The following is a 14,662-nucleotide window of genomic DNA, read 5'->3' as shown; positions in this document are numbered from 1 at the left end:
AAGTAAAATAAATAAACATTTTAATTTGAAGCCCGACCAAAACCATATTACCGTGAACATCATCTCCCATAATGCATGTCTTTGTTGATCAACATGACGTACTCTAAATGCGACAACATAACCGCCTTAAAATCATAAAAAGAATAACTAACTAGCTCTAAAAAAAGTTGACAAGGAAAGGGAGTTGTACAACATTTACAACTGGCCTTATTCTAACTTCTGCTGTGAAACTATGTTTAAAACTTAGTTTCTCCGCCCTCCAGGTGGAAAGATACAATTTGGCTTGTTAAATTTCGCGCTTGTAACTCCGCCACTGGATAGGCTGGGGATTAGGAGTCCTATCAAATAGGCCTCGCTGATTCAGACGGGTTTATCACCTCTAAAAGTGGATATAGTCTTCTGTACCGTCGCAGTTGATCAACATGCAGGTGACTGACATTGGAAACAAAGAGGAAGGGAAAATATGGCATCGAAAACCTGCACAAAACAAGTGGTAAGGTTAGGTTTAAAATGTCTGTTTAATGGGACTACTGTTGAGGCATTGTGTTGTTATCGTTTATAAGCACATGGTTTTATTCCACCTTGTTCAATTGAAATGTGATATGTGTCATTCAATGTACTTCCAAATTTGTTTAAAGGATTCATACGCTGTTGTTAGAGACGCGAGCCCTCAACTGTTCGCAACTTCATCCAGATTATAAAGGCGCCCTGGTTTGCTTGTTAATGTACCACTGCCAAATATGTTATTATTGGCTATTATGGGGAAAGAAAAGTAATGCTTATGAATTCAATACAATAGATTGGTTCAATTAGTATAGGCTTCTGAGTTAGGTGTCAGGAGTATTTAACTATATACATATAAATTATACTTGATTACCATGATGTTTTCACATCCTGTGCCTTTTCTTTGTCATTCTTAGCCTATTCATAACAGTAGTCCGCAGTGGCAAACAGGGCAAGACCGTGCGCTTCCACCATGTGACTTTTGACACCACCGGGGAGTCGTTCCTTGCTGGGGATCACCATGGCAACATCTATGTCTTTGACATCAGTAGAAACAGGTGAGCTGTGGCAGTACATGCATCCCATCCATGAAACCCCTCAAATGTGTATTTGCGTGGGTCAGATCCTTGGGCTTGATCTTTCCGAGATTTGGGAAGAGTCAAGAGTCGTTTGTATTTCATCCCACATTCCTTTTCCAGGTTCCGTCTGGTCCAGAAGACGGGTCTAGCCTGCACCGCCCTGGCCTTCAGCCTCCGCAGAACCACAGAGTTTCTGGTGGCCCTAGCTGATTACTCCATCAAATGCTTTGACAAAGGTAGGCTCCTTTCACAGATTAGCTCGTAGCAGATGAGGATGATGTTACATTCTGTCTGGGGATGTCTCAGACAGAATGTGTCATCCTCTATTGGAGAGCAGTTAAAGCCAACCATAAAAGTGAATCGCAATTCCTGTGTTTGACCAGAGATGGCGCTGGCGCTGCAGGTTTAAATGAGTGCCCACTGGAATGTAGAACCACACTGTGCTGGAAGGACGGTGCAACTGAAGGACCTTTGCCTACAAGTCTGCCAGTTCTGTTCCATAATCTCACTAAGAAAACGTTTTACGTCTCCTACCGCCAGACACCAAGCAGCTCGTCAGTTGGATGCGCGGCCACGAGGGCGCAGTCTCTTCTATTTCTGTACACGGTTCCGGCCGCTACGCCATCACCACGTCCTCGGACACGGCCCAGCTGTGGGACCTCGACACCTTCCAGCGCAAGAGGAAGCTCAACATACGACAGTCTGTGGGCATCCAGAAGGTACGGCAATCGGCTGAATCGATCCTTTAATGTCATTTTCAACACATTCATCAAATTCATAAAAATACAGAACTATGGTTCCATTGAGATTTCCCCATGTTTTTTTGGGGGGGGGTTTCCAGGTGTTTTTCCTGCCGCTGGGCAACACTATCCTCAGCTGTTTCAGCGATGACTCCATCTTTGCGTGGGAGAGCGAGTCGCTCTCCTGTAAGTACCAGCTACCCGTCCCTGAGGAGGGTCCGCGCGTCCACTACAAGGCCTTCGCTGTCACGCGGTGAGCACCTCTGATCGTCTAACAACTCAGCAAAAAAACTCTAGGCTGCTGAGATAACTAGCTCTGATCGCGGCCGTGTTGTGAGGAACGTTATTCTAGTCTAAATCAAATGATTTGATGTCTTTGATGTCGTTTTATTTAAGCTCCACGATGCGACTTTTCTCTGCGTGTTTTTACTTTGGGTTTCTGTGAATGACTTACTGGCTATAGAGTTGAATCAATCCAACCACGACCTCAACGACTCGGGGAATCTAGAGCCATCTCGTTCAATTTGGTCAGTCCGAGAAAATACATAAATAAAGAGAGGACAAATAATTAATGATCATCCATACCTCATCAGGATTTCATTGTATTTGAATGGGGCACCATAATATTCAGCAGAGTCCAAAGTGTGTGTGTGTGTGCTCAACATGTCCAGCGACGGTAAGAATCTGGCCGCAGGCGGGCGGTCCAACCTGCTCCATCTGTGGTGCCTGGACAGCAGGCAGTTGGTTAGAGTGCTGCAGATGCCAGCTGTGGTCCGAACGGTCCGACAACTGCACTTCTTGCCGGACAGCTTTGACGGCGGTGCCAGCCAGGTACACACACACACACACACACACACACACACACACACACACACACACACACACACACACACACACACACACACACACACACACACACACACACACACACACACACACACACACACACACACACACACACACACCTCATACAGAGTCTGTAGTGACATAAAACAAAGTAGAAAAAGCTCAACGTCTTCTGCTGGCAGGGTCTGAGTGTTATGTTTCCCTCTGGACAGACCCTGGGCGTGCTCAGTCAGGACGGAGTGATGCGCTTCGTCAACATCCACACCTGTAAGCTGCTCTTTCACCTGGGCTCCACTGACCAGGCCATCACCACGGCAACCGTCAGCCCCAACGGACGCCATGTTGCTGCTGTCATGGACGACGGCAGCATCAATGTCTACAGCGTCCACAGCCTGAGCCAGGACCTCAACAAGGTGGGGGTGTGTGTGTGTGTGTGTGTGTGTGTGTGTGTGTGTGTGTGTGTGTGTGTGTGTGTGTGTGTGTGTGTGTGTGTGTGTGTGTGTGTGTGTGTGTGTGTGTGTGTGTGTGTGTGTGTGTGTGTGTGTGTGTGTGGCGTGCGCGCATGTCGATGGTTGATGACGATGGTCATTATCCATATTTCTGAATTGTTGAGTTGTTCTATGCCATTGGTTCTCAAAGTGCGGCCCGCGGGCCAATGGCGGCCCACGGAATCATTCCTGGCTGCCCGCAATGACATACATAATTATGTAAGTTCAAAAAAAAATAAAAAAGTTTATTTTTTTTATTATTATATCAATATTAATTTAAACAATATAAATAAATATAAAGAGAAAAGTCGACTCTCTCTAGCTTTCAATTAAATCCCTTTACATTTGTTAGTTTTAATCCGACTGTACATTACTTTGAAAGGCTGAACCTCAGTTTCGTGATTTAGACCTCACTTGACCTCACACCCGGAGGTCCACGGTACAATGTTTTTTTTTGACCACTGGGATGCTGACGGCGTTTCCCGCCAATTTTTTTTTCCTTCGGCGGCCCTCAGTCAAATTTTGGGTTCCTAAATTGGCCCTCAGTTGTCAAACTTTGATAACCCCTGTTCTATACCAACTTCCACTGCTATATAATGATTTTGCCGTTTTTAAACAAAATGATCAATGTTTCAAGCTCTTTCTAAATTGGAATCTATACCGCTCTGGTACGTTGAAGCCATGTAACTAATGACTACACTGTCCTAAATTAAATCCATTGGATCTATTGATCACATCAATCAAATACATTTTTCACCTGTCAATCAACAATATTTTTCCTTTTTAATGCAAGCCCCCTGCTCTCCGGACGACGGTGGTCTCATGCTGTGAGGAGGGGGACTCGACCTCCCACCTCACGGTCAAGGTGAGGTCAGAGGTCAAACAGAGGCCGGTCAAAACCTCCGGCAGGAGACCCCGGGCCAAGGCCCACAGACCACCTGCTGTCGACTCTCTGACGGACGACAAAGAGGTGGGACACACACACACACACACACACACACACACACACACACACACACACACACACACACACACACACACACACACACACACACACACACACACACACACACACACACACACACACACACTAACACACACACCAACAACCAGACACAGATTGATCTAATCTCGTGCTGTCCTTCACCTCCTCCTTCGTATGGGTTTACACACATTTCTTCCTACCACTCAATGTACACATGTAGTGTGGCCTCATTTTTCAAATGACAGTAAGTGTGTGACTTAACCCAGTCTTTGTTCTTTCTGTGGGCAGAACGAGCTGCCGGCTGGCCTGAATAAGAAGAGGCTGGTGGCCCTGCTCCAGGCCTTCGGTGAATACCCTGCTAAATACAGGTGCAACTCCATTTGTTTGACCTCCTTTATACATACCTACCATTGCTTGCTTTGCCCAAACCTTTGCTTTGCTTGTTCATTATACTCTGACATGTGTACAATTTCTGCACAAATTGCCCGACAAACCATCCCGGACTGGAGGGATCCCTCTTTTGTGTTAAAGGGGACATATTATACCACCAGGTGTGAGTGTGATTAGCCTTACAAGCCGTTTCGAAAATCTGCCCCATATGACGTCACTAGTGGGCGTGTCCACCTAGATCGGTGCTGGATAGATGAGCAACGTTTACTTCAGTCCACTGGGTAGGCTGGTAGACTGATCTAATCTAATCACACTCACACCTGGTGGTATAATATCTCCCCTTTAGACAGTTGACACACATCACATGGAGATGCTATATCTACCAAGCAGACGGTCATGTCTTCCGGTCTGGTGTGTTCCCAGGATGTTTGTGTGGCGCTCTCTGCTGTGTCTCCCAGAGAACCATGGGGCCTACAGCAGTCTGACCGACAAAGGGCTCCACGGAGCCTACCTCAGCCTGCACAACAAGTACCCCATCAAGAGCCACAAGCTGCAGAGAGGGCTGCAGAGGTGAGCCCCCTAGCACTGTGGGGTGGCAAACAGCAATACGAGCTCCACAATGCAATGCATAGCAGTCTTATTTGTGAAAAGCAGCCTTTTGCAATTTTACTATTGAGTTGAGTATATTGTTAAAAATATGAATAAAACTATGATGATGCTTCACTTCAACAAGATGCAGTTACGCTCATGGAATAATAAAACATTATTAATCACATCATCAGAAGAACATGCCAGGTTTAGTCCATTACTCATGAATATATTCAAGGGTCTTCCTTTTGGTTATCTGCATCATCAGTGGATCTATGGTTATGGCGGGGAAGGATTGGGTTTGGTTTCCTCTCTCTCTCTCTCACTCTGTCATGCTTGTTCTCTCTCTCTGTCATGCTTGTTCTCTCTCTCTGTCATGCTTGTTCTCTCTCTCTCACTCATGCTTGTTCTCTCTCTCACTCACTCACTCACTCACTCACTCACTCACTCACTCACTCACTCACTCACTCACTCACTCACTCATGCTTGTTCTCTCTCTCTCTCTCTCTCTCTCTCGCTCTCTCTCTCATGCTTGTTCTCTCTCTCTTTTGTGCGCTCTACAGGGTGTTGTCAGCTCTGGCCCACTGGGCGGCCATCTTTGGAGAGACGGAGTACCTTCCCCTGGTGGCGTTCCCTTTCGTCAAGCTGTTCCAGAACAACCCGCTCCTCTGCTTCGAGGTGGTGGCCACCGTGATAGGTACGTGTCATCACGTCTACACCACAACGGAGGAGGGGGTGGGTAGTAGCCGGGTGAAGAGATGGGCGTCACATGGGGCTGTGGGTCGGCTGTGTGTGCAGTGAACTGGTGCCAGCACTGGTTCGAGTACTTCCCCAACCCGCCCCTGAACGTGTTGAGCATGGCGGAGAACGTGCTGGCCCACCACGACCCGGAGCTGCTCCAGCACCTGGCGGAACGGGGCATCACCTCCCAGGTACGGCCCCCCCAGCACTAACCCTAACCCCCTCCTGCGCAGCTTAAGTACACGGGACCCAGGTCGACCATGTTGCTACGACTCAAAGTGCGGGTATATGTTTGTCTTTTTTTTTTTATGCTCTTTTTATTTAAAAAAATAAATAAATTCATGACTTTATAAATTATACTACTGTGCTTTCTGCCATGACAACCAAAGTGTGTGTGTGTGTGTGTGTGTGTGTGTGTGTGTGTGTGTGTGTGTGTGTGTGTGTGTGTGTGTGTGTGTGTGTGTGTGTGTGTGTGTGTGTGTGTGTGTGTGTGTGTGTGTGTGTGTGGGGGCGCCCTAGCTCTACATATGGCCCCTGCTGGAGACGTTGTTCTCGGAGGTGCTGACGCGGGACGAGTGGCTCCGCCTCTTCGACAACGTCTTCTCCAACCACCCGGGCTTCCTGCTCATGGCCTGTGTGGCCTACGTCACCTGCTGCCGCGCTCCCCTCCTCCTCTGCACCCAGAAACAAGACTTTGAGGTACGCGCGCGCACACACACACACACGCACGCACGCACGCACGCAGACGCACACACACACACACACACACACGCGCACACACACGCACACACACAGAGACACACACACACACACAGAGACACACACACTCACATAAATACTCACATGTCTGTCTGTCTGTCTGTCTGTCTGTCTGTCTGTCTGTCTGTCTGTCTGTCTGTCTGTCTGTCTGTCTGTCTGTCTGTCTGTCTGTCTGTCTGTCTGTCTGTCTCTCTCCACTCAGTACTTCTTCCACCACCGTAACAACCTGGACATGGGCTCCCTGGTCCAGGAGGCCTACCGCCTGACGGCCAGCACCCCCACCCCCATCCACCCCCGGGGCCTGCTGGCCGCCTTCAGCCCCCTGACCCGGGGCCAGTACCCCGTGTTCAACCACTACCCGGAGTTCGTCGTGCAGTACCACGGCCGCGAGCGGGAGCGCATCAGGCAGCAGGAGCTGGAGTACCTGCAGGAGAGGTACCCTCCCAGGGCTGTAGGCCCAATCCCATTTCTACCCCTTACCCCTTACCCTTACCCCTTGTTTTGAAGGGGGAAGGGGAAGGAGTAAGGGGTAGAAAATGGGATTGGGCCTTAGTCTGTCTGATTCCTGCTTCAAAGGGAAATGTGTGACTCTCTTTATCGCTGCTGTCGTTCTTTCTCGCTGCGTTGACGCCCACCTTCCCTGTCTGGGATTGGTAGCACTAAAAGCGCTATCCTTTCGTGTGTGTGTGTGTGTGTGTGTGTGTGTGTCCAACAGACAGGCTGTGTCGGAGCTGCGCGCTGAATGTGTCCGCCGACAGGCGTCCGAGGAGGCCTACTACGCACAAGAGGTACACCTCTCCTAAACTCCTTCCTTCGTACACAGCCCAAGGCCACGGGTTGGTGGACAGAATCTGGTGCATTCTTCTTATTTACATTTAGACGTCAAGTCACGCATGAAAGCACTTTCTAAGGTCCAAAGCCGCTTCTTAATGTCTTTCTTCATGGGATGAACTGAACACTGTTCTATTGAAAAGGAATAAATAAGGTAAAATAATAATCGTTTCAACAGGAGCTCTTGAGGCAGGCAGAAGAACAGCGCAGAAACATCCTGGCCCAGGAGGAGGAAAAGCTAACGCAACAGAGGACAAGGTAACACACACACACACACACACACACACACACACACACACACACACACACACACACACACACACACACACACACACACACACACACACACACACACACACACACACACACACACACACACACACACAGAGGTCTTCATGGATCCAGTGGTGGCAGGTGAACTGTGAACTGTTGGCAGGCTGGGGGCGATGAAGAGGGAGATGAAGCTGAAGGAGCTGCATCTGACGGACGTGTCCCGGAGGAGGTTCCTCACCCACCAGCAGGAGCTCAGGGCCTCCCACCTCCAGAAACTGGACCGGGACATCAGCAGGAAGGTACACACACACAGGCATAAAGTACACGCGCAAATCTGTGGCCATTTTAACCGCAGGCTTCCGGTTACTGTACAGTTTTTATCAGCATTTCTGAAATCTAACATATAATATATGGTAATGGTATTCATACAAAATAATTGTCTTGATATTTAAAAAAACTACTCTAAAAGACAGTGAAGACGGAGACACAAAGCTGCTACTGCGAGGGTAAAGACAACGGTCAAACCTTACAGGCCTCTTCAGATCGGCAGAAGAACGTCAAAAGATGGAGGAAACAACAGAAAGGAGAGCGTGGCTTCCCTGCTTTGTTAGATCCTCCATCTAGAGAGGGTCGAGCCGGACGACCTCACCGGGAGTCATCAGGAATGACTCTATGACTAACGCCTGCGTGCGTAGTTCCCCGTCCCCTGGACAGCTGGCCTGCTGGACACAATAGGGCCGCGGCCCCCCGCTTCCGGCCAGTCGGAAGGCTGCCCTCATCAGCCTCCTGCCACTCAAGACTCTAATGGGAGTCTGCTGGGGCTATACTGGGACTCTATGGGATTCTGATGGGTCTCTCCTGGGACTATACTGGGACTATACTGTGACTTCTGGGACTATACTGGGACTCTACCTGCCGTTCAGTCGTTGAACGGCAAGACGTCAACTGTCAGAGTTTGAAAGCCCTCGATTGGGTCCTCCCCCCTACCCCCCTACCCCCCCATAAAGTACCCGAGTACCCTTAAGCCCACGGTGCTTCCTGTCCCCCCAGATGGACCTCCGGGAGCAGGAGACGGCGGCGGCGGTGCAGGACCTGGAGATCCGCCAGATAGAGCTGGAGACCCAGAGGAAGCTCCTGGAGCAGGTGAGCTGGGGCCCGCCGGCAGCCCGTCACCCCCCCCCCTGTGGGAGACTGCAGGCCACGGAGATACCTCACGGTCACACGGCCTGGCCGCACTCTGTTTGGGCGGGGTCTGAATCCTACGGTGCCCCATGTTTGGGGGGGTTCTCTGGTTTCCGCAGGAGCTCCTGAAGGAGCAGGTGAGAGTGGGACGCCAGGTGGAGGAGGAGGTGGAGGTGAGGATGAGGAGGGCCGAGAGAGACGAAGGGGATAACAGGGACCTGCTCCAGGACGCCGAGACCAACCTGCAGGTCAGGAGTGACACACACACACACACGCACGCACGCACGCACACACACACACACACACACACACACACACACACACACACACACACACACACACACACACACACACACACACACACACACACACACACACACACACACACACACACACACACACACACACACACACACACACACACACACACACACACACACACACACGATCAAGACTCTTGGTATATAAATACGTGACTCATTCGCAGTAAGTTGCGCAGCACCATAACCTCACTTGTGGCTACTGTGATTGAATGAGTCAATCATCTGGCGAGTGTAAATGTAATAACAAAAGGGTGACCTGAACACGTTGTTGCTGCAGGCCCTGGAGGAGTCGCTGGCGGAGGCGTGCCAGCTGGGCGTGGACAGGGACTGGGAGCGGGAGGTGGGCCAGAGAATGGAGGGTCTGGCCGTGGACGGAGAGAGGAAGAGAGAGCGGCTGGCAGAGGTCCACACGGAGACCCTCTGTCAGCAGCACCGGCTGCTCAACACCGTCGGAGACATGCACGGCTGGAAGGTGAGGGAGGGCGTTGGTAACCAGCGGTTCAAAATCCCAACTCGTGTATCGGTTAGTCTGAGCATGTTGCGTCTCAACTCCCTGTTCTGCTGCGCTGCTGTCTAGTGGGACGAAGTGATGAGTGCCAGAGCACAGCTACAGGAAGAAGCACAGCCCTCGACCTCTGCCAACACAGGTTATCTCTTGCACACACACACACACACACAACACACAACACACAACACACAGACACAACACACAGACACAACATACAAAAAAGCAAAACAACTGCTGTGTCTGAAATCGCGCACCTACCTAAGTGCACTTCATTATCCCTCCAGTACACTTACTTATAGGCGCAGTGCTCTCATTTCTACAGTGCACTGTCAAAACAGCCTTCGCACACCTACCGGAAATGAGTTTACAGTTTGACGGTTCTTCTTCTGTGGTATTTATTTTTTTCTTGATCATTTCAGTTAGTCGCCTGTAGCCTATTAGCGATCTAGCAGTATTCACGTTATCGTTCTTGATACCAACTGATTACAGAATTAACACCATTAAAAACACTGGTCGGATACAGCCTTAAACATTGTAGTTGTACTGAGAAACAAACCAAATGTGTGTAACTTTACTTACACTTGTAGAGCACGTCGGTCTCAAATGTTACAAAACAATGTCCTCCATTTTCCGATTTCAAATTCACGCCCCTGTTGAACCAGTTCTCCCTTTCCTGGTACAACCAACTCGTCACCATCACACACATCGCCTTGCATGGTCGACTCTGCCGTCGGTGTGTCAATGTGTGTATTAACCGATGTAAGTCGCTTTGGATAAAAGCGTCTGCTAAAAGCCCTATTTGTAATTGTATCAACTGGATAGTTGCTCTTGCGTTGATGTAGACCCTGAGAGGCCGGTGACCCTGAGGTCCCCCTGCCCCACGAGAGGCCTTCCCCTGAGACCCAGTGCTGGGGCGACCGTCTCTCAACCTCATGCTAACGCCACTGCTACCGCTAGCCCGGCGGGAGGCGGCGGCGGCGGCGGCGGCCTGCGTCTCAACAGCCCATCCCCTCCTGGTAGCACGTCCACCAACTGTAAGTGGCATTCCCCCGCAAATAATTTACTTATTAACTTATCGACCACGGCATCGTGTGACTCAGGCAGGCGGCCTGAGTCACCTGGCTCCTAATGGAGCCAGTTTGATCTGGTTGTGTTTTGATTTGTTGCTCTGATTTGTTCTTGCAGTTTTTAGAGTTGGCTCTGATATTTTTGTGTAGTTTTAGGACAGCTCAGGTTTTGATGGTAGTTTTTAAAGTTGCTCTGGTTGTAATTGTAGTTTTGAGCTATACTTGTTCTTGTAGTTTTTATAGTGAGCTCATTGTTCTTAAAGTTTAGGCGGTTAGCTCAGATTTTTTCTTGTCGTTTTAACAGTAGGTTTTGGTTGGTTCTGGTAGTTTGAACAGTAGCTTCTGATTTGTTCTGGTAGTTTTAATAGTTGGTTCTGATTTTTTCTGGTAGTTTTAACAGTTGGTTCTGATTTGTTTTTGTAGTTTTAACTGTTGTATCTGGTAGTTTTAACAGTTGGTTCGGATTTGTTCTGGTAGTTTTAACAGTTTGTTCTGATCTGTCCTCGTAGTTTTAACAGTTGGTTCTGGTAGTTTTAACCGTTGGTTCTGATTTGTCCTCGTAGTTTTAACAGTTGGTTCTGGTAGTTTTAACAGTTGGTTCTGATTTGTCATCGTAGTTTTAACAGTTGGTTCTGGTAGTTTTAACAGTTGGTTCTGATTTGTCATCGTAGTTTTAACAGTTGGTTCTGGTAGTTTTAACAGTTGGTTCTGGTAGTTTTAACAGTTGGTTCTGATTTGTCCTGGTAGTTTCCCTGGACCGCGGCCGGGCCCATCTGGACAGCGGCGAGCGGCAGTTGATGAGGGACGTCCGGGAATTGAGACGGAAGCTCGCCAGCGCTCAGGCCCGGGGAGGAAGAGGAGGAGCCAGCGACTCTGCTGCTTCCTCACAAGCAGCCTGGTCACCAACACCCGCCCCACAGTGACCTTCTGCCTCACCTTAACGTGCTTGTGGATGATGGAGTCCATGCATCATATAGGAGTTCAGCCTCAGGGCTTTGTGCTAGGCAGGCAGGATGTTATGCCATGGGGGTCTTATCTGTGTCTTGACAGTCAAGAAGCTTTCGGAGACATGGGAACTTAAATGACTTTAAAATGCTATTTTAACATCCCGTGGTTTCAGTGATTTCTGTAAATATTTGTTTTAACATGTTTTTTTATCGTCATTTAGATTTAATGTATTTTGTGTTGTGCTGTGAGGACATTTTGACACTTTGATTAAAAATAATGGAAATTTATTCCTTGAATTAATATTTTTGAATGCGTGTACATGTCCCAATGATTTCATTGATGCACTGACATCCAGTTGAAAAAATAATTGAGCCCCTTAGTTAATCACTTTAAGTACGAAAAAATGTAATGTGTCAACTCCGCCCTTTTATGATGACCATATTCTGAAATTGATCTAATTTCGTTTGTTTTACCTGCAATAGATACAAGAAAGAAGGGTTAGGGTTGGAAAAAAAAAATTGCATAACTTTCATCTGATCTAAGGCCTCAAGACCTTAAAAGACGTCGGGTGTGTAACAGACTAGTTAAGTGGATAATGACTGCGGGTTATGGTATGAGCGCATTTTTTAACTGTGACGGTCCTTAGTGAGTCGAGGCCCGTGATTAATCTGATCATACGTCGCCTTGGGTAGTAGGAGCGCGTAATTAATGTGGTCATACGTCTAACCTTTCGGAGCCGGTAAATCGGCTATTCAGTGTCTGTCCGTATGGATGGGTGTTGAGTTGAGTTGCGGGCTGTCCCTGCTCCAATACACAGATCTCCACACGGCTACATGCGCTCTTTCTCCAAGTCCGCCTCGAGGATGGGCAGCGTCGCACCTTCAATGGGAAATGTATTTTACATTTCCTTCCAGTTTGTTAAACTCATTTATTTAACCTGACCTAACAGACACACCAAACCAAAAACAGCTTTTGTTTGGGTAGGATAATAGCCTGCCCTACATGCTCTGAAAAATTACTGGTTTGTGCAAAACATCTTTGCAAACATTCACTCTTCTAGTTATTAAGTAAATAGGCTGACCTCTACACAACAACACAACCGAAACCACCACGTGGTAGGCGTTTGGGATGAAAATATTTTACCTTAACGATTTTCCCAACTGTGTCCCTAACTGCAAATTGTCTTTCTTTTTTTTCTTATAAGGAACCGTATCTCCCATCTGTCCATCCATCTTCCCCTAAGTAGCCTTCGTATCTGCACGGGCCGACAGGTATAGGCAGGCAGGTCATACCTGACTTTTATGGCACCCTGCAGTCCTCTGACTGCCAGTGGCTTTAAGGCACTCAGGGTTGAGCGCATGGAGCAGTGAAAGGATACGCCTTGGGTGTTTTTTTCCCCCCCATCAATTTAAGTACAGAGATTGTGTGGTGAAGGGTAAAATTAAGTCGTTTCAACTATTTTGTTTTTGCCCATGGAACAGTTTGGAAAAAATCTCTCACGAGTCTCCATGTGCTCTCTGATGGACTAACAGCAGCACAGGATCCAGAACCTCAAACGGAATAGGCCTATAATCAAAAGGATCTGCTATTCCCCTGGATCACAGCCACAGGGTATTCTAATCGAGCCCAGTGTTCTGTCAATGGAGGACAGCACGCATCTGAAGACCCCTGATGTAGGCTGAACGAAGGATTTCCACCAGGACAGGAAATCGGACACGTTCAACTTGTTGTTTTTTCCTCTTTCCCCCCCCCCCTTCAGCTTCCATCCAGGAAACCCCTTTATGGTCCCAGCGCTTCTTTGGGGGATAGGCTTAAAATAACAGTGGGGCTTCTATCTGGTAAACTGTCTCAACAGACCGCCATGGACCCACACGGCCTCTCCGTGCTGTCCCATCTGAGGGCCAAGCCGGTTGGCAAAGTGAGGCGGAGGGTCCGGGAGCTCCGAACCGCCAACTCCTACTATGGTGAGGGAGGTGGAGGGGGTCCGCCGACCCTGGACCTCAGTCACAGCGAGAGCCAGCGTTTGGCCGTGGATGCCTTGATGGGGGAGGGCGGCGTACAGGGCTACCGGGATCTGCTGACCACGGAGGGCGAGGTGGACTTTCTGTCGGAGCGGGAGAAGAGTTACATTCTGACGAATCAACAGGATGGACGCGTGGGCGGAGGTGCGTAACGAGTTTATTTTGTGTTTTTGTCGAGCGAATGAATAGTTTCCCCTATTTTTACGGAACGTATGAGCTATTGTCCTGCATCTGATGGAAATTACATTAAACAACAGATAGCGACACGGTAGATGGCGAAGATGAAGACGGGACTTCCCAGCCGTGTCGGAGCCCGCTGTCCCTCTGCCGTCTCTCTGCTTCAGAAGAGACCGCTGATGAATGCGCCACCCTGGAGCCCAATCTGCCCCTCGGGAGTCAGAATGGTAGCTAACCAGTACTAGGCCTATATGAATTGACTCTGAAATTAAACACGAAATAGGATACATTAAAGTAGATGATATTTTTTTATCCATATAGTTATCTCCCAAAGCTAAAAACGATTGTGGCTTAACTAGTTTAAAGGCTACATTTCTCCCAGCTTTGATCAGAGCAAAAGTTAATTTTTCCTACATGTTTCGCAAAGCACTTTACAAAAAAAAGTCTAACTAAATAGATCTGCAGAATATAGAACACAAATATCCAAATCTTAATAGAATAACTTAACTAAACATCTCTGCATTATGAGCTCCTCTTAAAGGCGGCATGCCGTCTACTTCAGTCCTTTGAATGTTCTCATTCTCCCCGACTGAGGCGTGGAGCCGAGTGGATCGGACCAGCAGAGCCAGACCAGCGTGGAAGTGTTTCTCCAGTCAGACATCCGAGAGGGCAGCATGAAGGACCTGGTCAGAGAGCAGATCCGAAAGGCTCAA

The 14,662-nt window shown here is 48.5% G+C and overlaps 2 protein-coding genes across 2 annotated transcripts in view; both read left to right on the top strand.

Annotated features, from left to right (window-relative positions):
• The first annotated feature begins 73 nt into the window (after nt 1–73).
• Nucleotides 74–12,045, top strand: tbc1d31 (TBC1 domain family, member 31). The gene is made up of 23 exons (XM_060064933.1): nt 74–493; nt 921–1,061; nt 1,203–1,318; nt 1,623–1,801; nt 1,924–2,075; nt 2,494–2,653; nt 2,881–3,081; nt 3,950–4,126; nt 4,430–4,509; nt 4,955–5,101; nt 5,683–5,816; nt 5,918–6,051; nt 6,380–6,559; nt 6,822–7,054; nt 7,335–7,407; nt 7,629–7,708; nt 7,887–8,022; nt 8,774–8,866; nt 9,025–9,153; nt 9,506–9,700; nt 9,806–9,875; nt 10,579–10,770; nt 11,551–12,045. The coding sequence occupies exons 1-23, from the start codon at nt 423–425 to the stop codon at nt 11,724–11,726; spliced, it is 3,249 nt and encodes a 1,082-aa protein (XP_059920916.1). The 5' UTR covers nt 74–422; the 3' UTR covers nt 11,727–12,045.
• Nucleotides 12,046–13,148: 1,103 nt separating this feature from the next.
• LOC132467906 (protein FAM83D-like) overlaps nt 13,149–14,662 on the top strand; it is a 6,653-nt gene continuing 5,139 nt past the window's right edge. The window contains exons 1-3 of the mRNA XM_060065487.1: nt 13,149–13,916; nt 14,030–14,176; nt 14,544–14,662. The exon at nt 14,544–14,662 is cut by the window's right edge and continues 3 nt beyond it. Coding sequence (XP_059921470.1) covers nt 13,613–13,916; nt 14,030–14,176; nt 14,544–14,662 — 570 coding nt within the window. The 5' untranslated portion in view covers nt 13,149–13,612. The remainder of the gene's footprint in view (nt 13,917–14,029; nt 14,177–14,543) is intronic.

Source organism: Gadus macrocephalus, chromosome 11, assembly GCF_031168955.1.
Source record: "Gadus macrocephalus chromosome 11, ASM3116895v1".
In the NCBI taxonomy this organism is placed as follows: Eukaryota; Metazoa; Chordata; class Actinopteri; order Gadiformes; family Gadidae; genus Gadus; species Gadus macrocephalus.
Note: the sequence above shows the minus strand (reverse complement) of the source record. Positions and strands in the feature narration are given on the sequence as shown.